We start from the raw sequence: 12890 nt of genomic DNA on the forward strand, positions 1-12890 counted from the left end.
GATTGATAAATTAATCGTTTGGTTTGCGTTCTTTGGCAGCACCGTCACCGTGACTAGTGGTTGGCATGTCGTATAAAAATAGACTGCATTTTAATGAATTGATAAAAATAAACTAGTAATTATATTTTGTCTTACAGAACTTCAATTGAATTTTATTTAAACAAATGGAACAAAATGGTTACTTCGTATAAAAATACTGCATTTTAATTAAGCTATCATGAATAAAATAAATTCGTCATTGCAGATTGTTTTACAGAACTTCCATTGAATTTTATTAAAACAAAATGGAAGACACTAATTCAATATTATTCAACATAACTGCCTTTACAGTAAATGTCATTGTATAAAGTAAAACAATAATAATGTATAGAAGTCCAAGTTGACTTAATGAGTTTGCCTGTCAACTGTGAATTGGCGAGATGAGCAACAAATATTTTTCTCAATTATTTTGTTTTAAAAACAGAATAGGCACTGTTCTGCTTTCTGAAGATTCATCAGTCATAGTATCCGATTCCATTTGTGTGTTACCACAATAAAAAACAAAAACACCTTGAGTCCTGAACAGGTCTCATTTCTGGCTGACGATGCTCCGCGCGATGAGCTCTTTCATGATCTCATTCGTTCCTCCGTAGATGGGCTGAATGCGAGAATCCACAAACGCCCTGGAATGACAAAGGCACAAATCAGGAAGCTTCTGGGGTTTGGGCTGTCCAGCGTCCTGCACGTGCTGTCGGGGCTCAGTGGCGATTGCCGCTGGAGGTGTCGTGAGGTCTACCGAGCACTTACTTAGCAATGGGGTACTCCCACATGTAGCCCCAGCCACCATGGAGCTGCAGGCACCGTGTGGCCACCTTGTTCTGCAGCTCAGACGCCCTGGACGGAGACAACGCTAAGAGTACACAACAGTGGCGCTCCACACACATGAGAGGAGACCAGCGCACTCACCAGTACTTGGCCATGGAAGCCGTTGCGGGGTCCAGCCGCTTCTCCACGTGGAGCTGGAGGCAGCTGTCAACGAACGCGCGCCCCACGCAGATTTCCGTCTTTAGCTCGGCCAGGTTGTGCTGCACGGTCTGTGCGGAATGTTAAACAAAGTCACTTAAGCTGTCCTAAAATTCCAAAAACGCCACGTCACCCACCTGCAGGTGAGCGATCGTCTTTCCGAATGCTTTCCTCTGCAGGACGTAGCTCCTGGTTTCCTCAAACATGAACTCGCAGCTCGCGATGGCCATGTCGGCGATCACCAGACGCTCCTGATCACAGATCACATTAGATGAAGCCGATGGGGGAGGGGGGGAGGAGACGGAGCGCACACTTGCCTGTGGCAGCTCGTTCATCAAGTAGTAGAAACCCTTGTTGAGGCCGCCCAACAGCGCTTCCGCCGGGAGTCGCACGTCCTCAAAAAAAAGTTCAGCCGTGTCCTTTGGAAGATGATGAGAGTTAACGCGAGGATAACAAACATCACCAAAAGCGAGCGTACCTGTGCCTTTAGGCCGATTTTTTCCAACTTGCGCCCTTTGTGGAAGCCACTCATGCCATCCTCCACAAGAAAGAGACTGATGCCATGGGCGGCCGTCTTGGCCTCGCGGTCCGTCACGGCCACCACCACCACCAGGTCAGCCATCCAGCCGTTGGTGATGAACACCTGCGGAAAGCAGTTTGTCAACCAATAGGTGAAGGGGATATTTATGGAAATGATTTCCCAAATTCCACAGCCTGTCTTATCAGGAAAAATGTACTTCTTCTTACTTTGTTGCCGTTCAAGATCCAATCGCTGCCGTCACGCTTGGCGTATGTCCGCACACCTTGAAGGTCGCTGAAAAGGTCATGAAACCCTTGTTAAAACCAAGCAAGCCATTTTGCATTGTTTATGCCGGAGAAAGTGTTTTTCGTGTACCAAAAATAATATGCAGGCTCCCTCTAGAACAGGGGTGGGCAAACTTTTTGACTCGCGGGCCGAACTGGGTTCTAAATTTGGACCGGAGGGCCGAACCAGGAGCAGATGGACGTAGTGTTTGTGTGAAGTAATATAAGCGACCTGTAAAGGTCATTGCATAAAAGATTTTGGCCTTTAGTAGGTAGTAAAGCATGGACATTCCAAACAAGTTTTTTGAAAACAAATGCATTTATTAACAGCATTAAAAAAAAAAAATCACTAAAAAACTGCTATCAGTGATTCTCATAAAATACGACACTATTATTATGAATAACAGTCTCCATCACTTCAGTGCCTGCAGGTCAGATTAATGAAAAATGTTTATCTTATGAGATCACATCAAACTCTTAGGAGAGATCCGTTTACCTCGATCTGTGACGGGTTGACGTGGCTGAACGTCACGTCGCGTACGTCGAGCCAAATTGGCCACTCTTTTAACATTCGGCACTCACTTCTTTTCTTCGGGCCACTCATTTTAATGGAAGGATTCCAGGGGAAGGTTTGTGGGTGGCTTTAGCGTCAAACTGTATCTGAAAGCTCAGCGAGCGAATTACAAGAATGCTGTCGTCACAGCCCACGCTCTAAATTCGGGACTGATACAAATAGAGCGCGAGTGCGCCATGTCCGTACTACTGAGTACGTACGTACACGCACTTGTGAGTGTGCACCGAGCTTTCTGACACGGCTTCCGGTAGTAAATGCGCAGGCGAGCGGTTCCCCATCTACTGGGGAAACGCAGTCATTGCAGGCAAAATGACCAAAAAAAAAGTTTAATAATACAATTAATTCAGGGTTGGCGGGCCGGATTAAACGGTCCCGTGGGCCGGATGTGGCCCGCGGGCCGTAGTTTGCCCACCCCTGCTCTAGAATGACGAAACCAAATGTTCAAACGGGTCTATTCTAAAAGAGTCCCAACCTGCCCGCTCCGGGTTCAGTCATGGCAATGGCGCAAATGCATTTTCCGGCAGTCATCTTGGGAATGAAGCGTTCAATCTGCTCCTTGGTGCCGTAGTTGATGATGTAGGGCATGACAATGTCGGAGTGAAGCGCAAAACCTGGTCCTGAACAGTTTGAGTACATTCTGGTGAATGAAAACAAAGAGAAGGCATATGAGAAAGCACATTTCATTTTGATCAGATGTTGTTTTTGTTTTGTTCCTCTCACTGTTCCTCCCACGTGACAGCAGTTGACAACAGGTCCCCGCCAATGCCGCCGCACTCCTCTGGTGTCATAACTCCCAGCAGGCCTTGCTCGCCGGCCTTTTCCCACACCTCCCTGCTCACCTGGCCGGCTTTCTCCCACTCCTTGTGATGTGGCACGACCTCCTCTTGGAAGAAGCGGCGCACACTCTGCCTAAAGAGGTCATGGTCCTCGTTGAAAATGCGCCGAGTCCCGATGTCCAGCATGTTCTTTGCTTTGGATGTCTCCGGACGAGAGGAGGGGGTTGGTTCTCGAGCATCATTGTGCTGCAATCTGAATGAAAGAATCCAGTATTGAAATAACTTAAATGCTCCACAAGACATCCTCAAATTCTGTAGGATTATTTTTGAATATGTTTCAACAAAATGAATTTGCTTTTTTCAGACAGCATAGACTGGTAACACCGTATATGTTCTATTTGCAGTGTTTTGTAACTTATCTTCTACCCATTCAGGTTTGTCAGTGTACAAGTAAGCTACCAGACATATTTTTTTCCATGTCCCATATACTCCATATAGGAGGACATTAAAGTATATAGTGTGGTTAACAGTATATACTAGTCAACAATATTTTTAAGTGCTACATAGAATTTTGTTATTTTAGTCCATTATATATAGGCTTTATTAAAGTCTGACCTAATTCTTATCTTATTTTTATATCCACATCATTTGTGAGTGTGTAAAAAAAAAAAAAGGGGGTCTTAACTTTGAATTAAAAAAATAAATCACTTTTAATCATAGGTCGACCAAATAATAGCTCAAGTGCTCGGAAAGTATTGCGTAAAAGTGTGTTAAAGGTCGCTGCGACCAAAGTAAAAGAAAACTACAGAAAAACACAACAGCGGATGAAGATAAGATACAAAACTAATGTACTGTAACAGGTTGAACACCTGGAAGCGCAGTTTTGTGTTGACATAGTTGAAAAGTCGAAAGAAACGGGGAAAAAATGTCAACTTTACCTTGCTGCAGCCGACGGCAGAATCTGTCCTGACAGGGAGATTCGTTTAAAGTCACAACCAAATAGTTTGAATGTATTTCTGACAAACATCGTCGAAAAATTAACGTTAGACGATCAAGTTGAAAACAAATCAAATCATAAATGACAGTAAAGCTGTCTTACAAATTATTTTTTCTCCCTTTTTTTCTTGCTTTCGCCTCTATTGCAACCAAAAATGAAATAAAAATAAAAATAAACACTAGTTTGACCACATCTCGGAGGTAAAACACAACTTAGCGGGACTGTTATACACCTCCGCGTCGACGCTGACGGCCATTTTCTTCTTCTGATAAACGAGTACAGATCTTGGGTTCTAAATTCAACTCTGCCCTCTACCGGTCTCAACTTGGCATTGCATCTCTTGACGGTTTTTCTCGTTTTCTCTTCGTGTTAAAGGTTGTTCGACTTACCATAAAAACATCCTTGTTTGCACTTAACAAATGATTGAATTAAAATGATTGCACATAAAAATTGTACAACACTTACTCATAAATACGTTTTTTTGAAAGTGTACTTAAGAGTCGAGACGCTACAGACTTTCCCGTTCAATATAAAACTTAATTTGATGTTTCTGTGAATTTAAAAGATATTTTCATCATCATATTTTATTGTATTTGTGTTGTAAATGGACAGATGGGTGTATAATTCTGTGATTCTCATACATAACCCACCAGAATGAGCCAGAGTACCAGTAGTGCCCCATAGTTGTCAAACTCGAGGCCCGGGGGCCGGATCCGTCCCACCACGTCGCTGCACATGGCCCGCAAAAGCAAATCAAGGGTGTCAACTACCACAATTGTTGTTAAACCAAAAATATACCAAAAATTCTAATTGTCAATTGTAATAATCTTAAAATATTAAGAGAATTGTTATGTAACCAAAAGGCTTTCAACAGTAACTTTAAAAGTTAAATCTGCCCGCAAAAGCAAATCAAGGGTGTCAACTACCCCAATTCTTGTTAAAGCAAAAAAGTCCCAAAAATTCCAATTGTCAATTGTAATAATCTTAAAATATTACGAGAATTTGTATGCAACCAAAAGGCTTTGAACCGTTAAATCTGTCAAATATGAATTGACTGCATTAAGATAACCAGTTTATTTGTAGCTCTGGAAGAGTGAATGAAAGAAGAAAAACAGCCTGAGCTGGGATGTACTTTGGAAAAATTTATTCTGCAGTGAACAGAATAAAAATAAATAACGGCCTTCAGGGAGGTGGGAGACTTTGGCGCTCACTCCACTGCTTTTCCCCAGGACCTTTAGCACTACTGGGCCAGTGATGGTTGGACTGAATGAGGTGGCGGTGAGAAGGGAGGGATGGACCCTCACTTGATGAGCGGTCACCCCTTCTCCCCCGTTTCCTCACCTCATGCGGCGAGTGGAGACGCGCCCCCGGTGGGATGCGAATGATGTGGTCTACAATGGAAAGGGGATGTCCCGAGAGAGGAGGGTCGAAACGGTAAAGAAAAACAAAACAAGTGGGCTTCTCTTCGACATCCCTTGAACAAAGTCCTTGTCTTTTCTTGTTGGTCTTGTGCGATGTCCTGAACACGCTCCTGCTGCGCGCTCTTTACACAGACATGATGTGCTTGACGAAAGCTGCCAATCAAACAAGGAGACCAGCATGAGCCCGAGGAAGACGACGACGACGTCCGCGCCGTGTCGTCGCGAGAAACCTACCCTCATAGTGCACACTGCCGTTCTCATCCTCCTGGCCGGCCATGAGGGCATCGATCTCGGTTTCGTTCATCTTCTCTCCTGTTGACCGACAGCGGCGCTCGTCACAAACGCGTTCCCGTGTCTTTGCGTTGGCTCGAGGCGGGACTCACCCAGGGTGGACAGGACGATGCGCAGCTCAGCACCCATGACGGTGCCGTTGCCCTCCTTGTCGAAGACGCGCAGACCCTCAACGTAGTCGTCGTAGGTGCCCTTGGGCAGAGCGTCCGCCTGTTTCAGCATGGGCAGGAAGGCGTCGAAGTTGATCCTCTTGTTGGCCATTTCTGAGGGTGACGGCACAAGCGGTAAGCACGACGCACGGCCGTTAGTCCGCCACCGAGCTTTTACCTTCTGCGGAGGGGTTGCCCAAGATCTTGGCGACGTCCTTGTTGGTAGGGTTCTGGCCCAGAGCGCGCATGATGTCGGGCACCTGGTTGTAGGCCACCTGGTTGTCACCAATTCTGTCGAAGAGACCGAAGGCCTCCTTGAAGTCTGAGCAGGAGAGAACATGAGGATGTTTTTACACCCGCTGGGCTTCCAATTAAAAAAAAAAAAATGTTTGCAGCTATGTGGCACTATGCTCGCTGGCTAAGAGGAAGCGGAGGTGATCTATTTTGGACCGTGGAGATGGGTGACGCTTTCATGTTATTTTGCAACTAGCAAGGGTCGCGACAGCTGTAGCACACACGACGGCACTAAGCCATAGCTACCCGAGGGGGGGGGGGGGGGTGCAAACCGATACCCCCCCCTCCTCAACTGTTGCCATATAGAGACATGCCGACTTAAAAGGCTGACGGTAGATTTCAAGGTGTCAGTAGCTAAATCTAAGGCCACAAAAAAAGCAGCCATCTAATCTCCGCTCATCACATTATGAAATAAAACCGGCGGCGAGGATCACAATTTGGATTCCTGACTGTAAGGTGACCTTGCTCATCAAGTCAGGATGCGAAACCTTGACCCGGGGTGTTAACAGTGGCTCGCAGGGGAGCGGCCGGGTCGGCCCCCGAAATAGACATAACTAACATTCCCATGGCAACTGGAGCAGATGACCGTTAATGGGGAGCGTGACATCCGCCAACTCATGAACAACAAAGGACGTCATTTAATTAATGGACAATCTTTTTCACTTACCCTCAATTTGATCCGCTGTGAACTCAGTCTGCGATAGAAATTCACACAGAAAAAATAAGAACACAAATAGCACTTGATGTTCACTTAATAAAACAAACTGTACATGAATCACTGACAACGATTCAAAATGACATTTTATACATCCACACCATAATCAAGAAATGTTCAATTTCTTTTTGCAAAAACGCATCCAACACGAACTGCATGGAAAAGATTCACCACACACGTGAGTTACACACCATGTTGGAGAGCTGGAGATGCAGGAGAAGGAAAGCAAAAAAGAGGCCAAAGTCCCGAGACAGAGTGGTCCAGAGCCTTGGTTGGAGGGCTCTCTTATGTATTCCGGGCGCGTGATGTCACACATGCTAATGAGGCGCCTCGGATGACACGCTGGGACATCTTTAACTTTCTTAGGGCAAACAGAGAGGTGAGCGCCGCCGCCAGGCCGCCGTAGCAGAAGGGGGCGGGGCTATTTTTAGGCTCAAGACGTTGAGCCTTAATATTGGAAAGCACTTTTGAAATTACAAAAATCTTGACTTACATTTATCTCCTTTCAAAGAAGCAAACGGGGGGGAAATTTATGAAACCTGTGCAGCCGAGTGAGCCTCTTCACAAGGCCCGGCGAGATCATTTACACCTTTTATTAACCTCCAGGAGATAAATGGCTCCTCTTCTTACAGTGAATTACAACCACACTGATGATTCCGGTTTAAGCTTACGTTCACATCATTTAGTCGGAATGATACGGCCAACGTGTTCGCGCAGCGGTAATAATCGAGTCGAGCGGCTGGCGGCGGTTTCCGTCGCCGCCGTCAGCGCTCTCCATGGTGCTGACAAGCAACCCGTTTGCCGCTGTGGGTGATGTCGGCAATCTTTTTCACATTCTTTAAAATCAGATTAAAGGCCCTGTCGCGTGGTTGAGTGGGAAAACAAAACACGTAGTCACCATGTGATGCATCGCCATGGGACGTGCAACATACATGAGTGACCTAAAGATCAGCGTGTTTGTATGAAAGGGTGAACCCAGTTAGGACACACCCCTGCACAGATGAGCGCTATTTTTAACCCTTCCTGCCTGAGGTGTTTGGTTTCTTGGATGGAGGGGGCAAACTCTCCTCTTGCTTCTCCAGCACGGCCTCTCGCCCACGAACCCCTCCAACCCGTGTGTCACGGAGAAGGCCCAAGGATTAAAAAAAGAGCGGTGGCATTGTGTCGCGCTGTGGCGTTTGGGGTGTCTAAAGTGTGAGCCTTATTTGGAAAGGAGTGCTGTGGAGCCAGACTGTATATGTTGCACTGGACAAGCCACATATAAGACTTGATCCAATCGCTGAGAAGTATCTTGGATGAAAGTGCTTTCACTCTCTGACCTAAGAGTTGACGCGGTCCTTATTATCTAAAATTTCACCATCCCATTTGTCAACTAAATTTAACTATCAAATTAGCATAACCTGAATAGTGCAAATGAGTTCTTGCAATGGGGACCGTTGCTGCCCCCTTGTGGTAATTTGTGCCGCTGCACAAGAACAACAAACGTTGCTGTGAGAAATCACTTATTTATTACTCAGACAGTGCAAAGGATCCATTTATGACAGCATGAATACTAAATGGTTAGTCCACCCAAACTGTTAGCCCCAAAAATAATAAAGAGCAATATATAATTTTTGTTTGGACTATGATGAGGTGATTTTTTTAATGGAAGGAAAGTGAGTTGCAATGACACATCTGGTCTTGTTGGACATCAACCTGTTGGCTTGAGGTTGTGTGGGGGGGGGGGGGGGGGGCAAATCAATCAAACCTCGAAGGCTGGGAACCGTGCTTGCGTTGGCTGCAGGAGGTCGGCCAAAAAGTAGATGGTACCTGCCATGCCTGCAGGAAGTGACACAAGCTGGTAAAGCGAAGGAGGCGACTCAAATTTATAGTCTTGCCTTGAGTTTAACTGGTTCTACGACCTTTTGTCGCGGAGTGAAATACCTTCAAAAAGTGAGAAGGGGGTATCTGGTGTCCTGCAGCCATGTGAGCCATAGTTCATACACCAATCTGCAAACTGAACGACAACATCTCAGTCCAGAATATCCAGCAAAGTACGCAGCTCAGTCTGTGTCTCCATCATTTTCGTGCACAAACCATGCAGGCTCGGTAAAGGTGCTTGGGGTCCTGCGTGTGACGGTACAGAGCCAGGAAGGTGTACGCATTGCCTGCCGCGCCGTGACACAAGCCGTAGCCTTTCTTCAGCAATCCCCAGCGCCACACAACCTCGCCACACTGCAGGGCATCCTCCAGGTACGGAGACTCACCAAACACCTGGAACGTTGACTCATGAAGCTAACGGCCACCAGATGGCGATAGAATACGGATGCTATTTTTCATATTTGCTGTTCACCTCATCTCAAACATCCAGAAAAGTACCTCCAGAAAGGTGTCATTTGCGATACAACTCACCTTATGCGCCTGCAGGAGCATGTAGATGACGCCCGGGGATCCGTGACACCAGTGCACCAGCAGGTCACGATCATCTCCGATACAGGGAGGGTAGTTCCCAGAGGGGAACTTGAGATGGCGGACATAGTCCACGCTGGGTTTGACCATCCTGCCAACGTTCTCCTCAGCCGCGACAAACCCAGCCTGACCCGGGTGAGAGAAGGTAAGCGTCAAACGGGGGCTCTCTGGCTATGTTGACGCTTCTGTTACCTGCATGAGGAAGTAATAGATGCCGGCCAATCCGTGGGCGGCGCCGACATATCGTTCATTGTACCACTCGTACATCAGGGGGCTTTGATCCTGGACACGACACTTCTTACTGAGGCGCTCGCCTGATGCCAGGATGGCCTCACTGATCTAACGGAGAACATGAAATTGCTAATCAGTGACGACTGGAAGAAAAAGAGCCAATCAAAGAGAATGATGATCATTTGTCACCTGCCGGATGTGCTGCAAGGGAATTCTGTCCGTACCGAGCTGCTGGTTGACAAAGACGAGAGAATAGAGGTAACCCACCCGACCGTAGAGGAGCTCGTCAGGCAACCCGCCGGAACCTTTCATAACTGTCTCGTGATACTGCAGCAGCCTGCGAGACACAAACATGATGCCTTGTGTTTCGATTCCAAAATCAAACAACATACAACGCATAATTCAATCAGCATTATTGATTTTTCTGAATTTGCTTTTCAGTTGGTTTTCAGCAAGGCTGACCTGCTGATGCATTCGTCGGCCTCTCCTGGCATTTGCAGTTGGTGGTAGATGACAGCCGCCACAGCTAGCGGCCCCGCGTCACCACAAAGGAAAGTGACATCATGGCGGCGAGTCAGGTACTTCAGACTGCGGCTGATGTGTTCCAGCGCCTTCTGGAGGAATGCTGGTTGTTTGAAGATACGGTGGATGTGCAGGTAGAGCAATGCAATGCCTGAACAAAGAAATAACCACCAAATAGACAACCAGCCTTAATGAATGTGCATTTTGATGTGAAGTACCCGCTTGGCGTTTAGAAGTGGCTGCTGAGTCTTGCGTCTTCTCCGTACAGCTATTTAAGACATCTACTTATTGTTCTCAACCATTGGTTGGACTGGATTACTTTAGATTTTTGTGTTTGAAAATCAAAAATGGGAGGGAGGCGCAAATTAATTAGTAATATTATTTTACATATGGATATATGAGTACTATTATTAAGGCCTGATCAATTCCCACTTTGTGACGTCACTGTACCTGCCCATCCTGTGTAAGTGGTGCAATCTTTTGGGTCGGCAGCCTTGAGCCCGTTCTCCATGACAGCCAAAAGCTCGTCGATCTTGCTGCTTAAGCGCTTAGCAAACGCAGACGTCAACTACAAAATGCACGACACGTGTGAGTATCTTCATTAAAAACAGACACAAATGGAAATATTCCCGCAGCTTACCTTGCCATGGGAGTCAAAAAGCGACTGCGTGTGCTCTGGGGTATAGTCAGGATAGGGATTCTTCAAGGCTCTCGTGTCCATTTCTCTTTCAATATGCTTCAAAAAAAAATAAAGATATAATAGCGTATGATTCTGTAGAAAGAAAAATTGGGACCGTGGCTAAATATAGCGATGAGAAAACACACCCACCTACACGCTAATGCCGCAAAAGCGCCACGCTAAGAAACGTAAAACATGCACAATAACTCGGTTTTAAGAAGAAATTAAAGCGATTCAATATTTTCAACGCAATCGATATACTGTACTTGCACAGAAAATTTATTTGATACCACGGTGTATCAGGAAATGTTTATGTTTATGTCCGATCTTCCTTGTCTACGGAACCCAGAGTAGATTGGAGCACAATGGAACTCTGCTGCCCCCATGTGGTAGGGAAGAAGGACTACACGTGACGGTTGTCCACTCTAAGCAAAATGGGATTTTGAGGCCCCGTTTTTGACAGTGATATTGATTAATTGATGAGTGTCGATTATTTCCACCTTCAGGAATTAGAATGAAGATTATAAATGATTTGACTTTTTCCCCATTTCATTCAAAAAATACACTGCAGTTTAGCACTTAAATGTGATACTGTATACAGGCCAATTAAACGTAAAAATAAACCAGCACACTTTGTATTGACTATAAAAGTGTTATCGAGTGTATTCGTTTTGTTTGGAAATAAACTACAACAGTAAGAACAATAACCAACAAAGAACAAACAAAATAACTTCAAATGTATAAGGCACTACTTTAATGGTGGTCCGTTGAGCTTAGTATTTTTTGGGGGATGCAACTTAGTGTAAAAACTTTGAAATCAGTGGTTCAGTCGAAAGGTACACAAATTATTTTGGAGCCGAGTGCATAAAATTCTCCTGATGACTATGCAACCTTGTATTTAAAAAATGCAAACAAAGCCAGCAGTTTGACCAGCACCAGATTTGCTCGAGTCATCATGGTCAGTCTTTTGCTTTTGTGTTTACCTCTGTTTTTCCCCATTCCCACCTGTCATTTCCATATCAATCGAGTGGACGAAGGTGGTGGTCATGTGTATTGAGGCTCCCTTCGTGTACCCTGGGACGGTTTTACCTTGCCTTGAGAGACAGGCCATGGAAATGAGGCCAAGACTGTGACAATATTCAGCAAAGGACCTTCAGGCTTGATTAAAGCTTTTCACTATGGAGCTGAGAGACTTACTAGGCCAGTGGGAAAACCATCATCAGGGTAAGAAAATCAATTGGCGGCGATATTGATCATCAGTTCTTACTTGCGGACTCTCAGGCTACAACTTGCGGTGTTTCTATGACGACTAATGAAATGTTCAAGGCCACAAAATAATATCGCTCTCAATCTTGCATGGATGCCACATCCTCGATATTAGCATGGGCAGCACACACTTTCAAAATACAAGACTGACCCAACTCAACTGTCAAGCTGTAGCCTCCAGCAGATTCACTGACTCCCTTTGCAATTAAAAAAAAACAAAAAAACACACCTCAAAGTCGGAGTCTGACTCGCTGCATCCTTCATTTGCTCAATTGCAGGGGCATCCAAACTTATTTCTCAGAGGGCCACCGACAAAAAAAATGAAAGGACGCGAGCACGTCGCTTTGAAATTCTTCAACTTGAGTTTTTGAAACTCACTGAGACCAATAGAGTTAAGAAATGATAGCCTATTGTTGCAGAGGAATGTTGAATTGCCACGTTCGTGTCTGAGTTTGTGCCACACGCATGACTTTATTTTTTTTCTAATTGACTTGACTTGTCAAAAGTGTCTGCATCGTTGTATCAACCCAATTTTTTATCATTAGTGATAGTCGTTCAGCACGGTGGGGGGGGGGCATCATCTGGACATCTAATCTTTCTTTTCATGCTGCCACCCGTCCATCTTAATAAAATAGCTTTGTGGGCCATGTCAGATGATATTTTTACGATGCCGCGAGCCATAAATTCCTTCTTGGCCATAGTTTGGACAACAATATTGTAT

The 12890-nt window shown here is 45.4% G+C and overlaps 3 protein-coding genes across 3 annotated transcripts; all 3 read right to left on the minus strand.

Annotated features, from left to right (window-relative positions):
- Positions 1–245: 245 nt before the first annotated feature.
- On the minus strand, positions 246–4428 carry acadl (acyl-CoA dehydrogenase long chain). The gene is made up of 10 exons (XM_037245797.1): positions 4095–4428; positions 3101–3409; positions 2853–3017; positions 1750–1816; positions 1481–1645; positions 1320–1421; positions 1140–1253; positions 946–1073; positions 787–873; positions 246–662 (listed from the first exon to the last, which is right to left on the minus strand). Exons 1-10 carry the CDS (start codon positions 4181–4183, stop codon positions 569–571), a joined length of 1320 nt encoding a protein of 439 aa, XP_037101692.1. The 5' UTR covers positions 4184–4428; the 3' UTR covers positions 246–568.
- An 847-nt stretch (positions 4429–5275) lies between these two features.
- On the minus strand, positions 5276–7346 carry mylz3 (myosin, light polypeptide 3, skeletal muscle). Its single transcript, XM_037245799.1, has 6 exons — positions 7215–7346; positions 6976–7003; positions 6193–6336; positions 5958–6128; positions 5809–5886; positions 5276–5727 (listed from the first exon to the last, which is right to left on the minus strand). Exons 1-6 carry the CDS (start codon positions 7215–7217, stop codon positions 5699–5701), a joined length of 453 nt encoding a protein of 150 aa, XP_037101694.1. The 5' UTR covers positions 7218–7346; the 3' UTR covers positions 5276–5698.
- Positions 7347–8508: 1162 nt separating this feature from the next.
- Positions 8509–11263, minus strand: lancl1 (LanC antibiotic synthetase component C-like 1 (bacterial)). Its single transcript, XM_037245798.1, has 10 exons — positions 11054–11263; positions 10865–10960; positions 10675–10792; positions 10165–10375; positions 9892–10039; positions 9664–9810; positions 9415–9597; positions 9100–9276; positions 8947–9019; positions 8509–8841 (listed from the first exon to the last, which is right to left on the minus strand). Exons 2-10 carry the CDS (start codon positions 10943–10945, stop codon positions 8765–8767), a joined length of 1215 nt encoding a protein of 404 aa, XP_037101693.1. The 5' UTR covers positions 10946–10960; positions 11054–11263; the 3' UTR covers positions 8509–8764.
- Positions 11264–12890: the final 1627 nt, after the last annotated feature.

This window comes from Syngnathus acus, chromosome 2 (genome assembly GCF_901709675.1).
Source record: "Syngnathus acus chromosome 2, fSynAcu1.2, whole genome shotgun sequence".
NCBI lineage: Eukaryota > Metazoa > Chordata > Actinopteri > Syngnathiformes > Syngnathidae > Syngnathus > Syngnathus acus.

What these genes read in the sequence shown, in the direction of transcription:
- mylz3 (XM_037245799.1), bottom strand. An exon ending in GGGCAACCCCTCCGCAGAAG is followed by an intron (nt 6,129 to 6,192) that starts GTAAAAGCTCGG and finishes CGTCACCCTCAG; the next exon opens with AAATGGCCAACAAGAGGATC. An exon ending in CATCGTCCTGTCCACCCTGG is followed by an intron (nt 5,887 to 5,957) that starts GTGAGTCCCGCC and finishes GTCGGTCAACAG; the next exon opens with GAGAGAAGATGAACGAAACC.
- lancl1 (XM_037245798.1), bottom strand. Translation starts at nt 10,945, where the DNA reads ATGGACACGAGAGCCTTGAAGAATCCCTATCCTGACTATACCCCAGAG. An exon ending in TTTTTGACTCCCATGGCAAG is followed by an intron (nt 10,793 to 10,864) that starts GTAAGCTGCGGG and finishes TGCATTTTGTAG; the next exon opens with TTGACGTCTGCGTTTGCTAA. An exon ending in CACTTACACAGGATGGGCAG is followed by an intron (nt 10,376 to 10,674) that starts GTACAGTGACGT and finishes TTCTTTGTTCAG; the next exon opens with GCATTGCATTGCTCTACCTG.
- acadl (XM_037245797.1), bottom strand. Translation starts at nt 4,183, where the DNA reads ATGTTTGTCAGAAATACATTCAAACTATTTGGTTGTGACTTTAAACGA. An exon ending in CTGCCGTCGGCTGCAGCAAG is followed by an intron (nt 3,410 to 4,094) that starts GTAAAGTTGACA and finishes TCTTTCATTCAG; the next exon opens with ATTGCAGCACAATGATGCTC. An exon ending in TGATGAACGAGCTGCCACAG is followed by an intron (nt 1,254 to 1,319) that starts GCAAGTGTGCGC and finishes ATCTGTGATCAG; the next exon opens with GAGCGTCTGGTGATCGCCGA.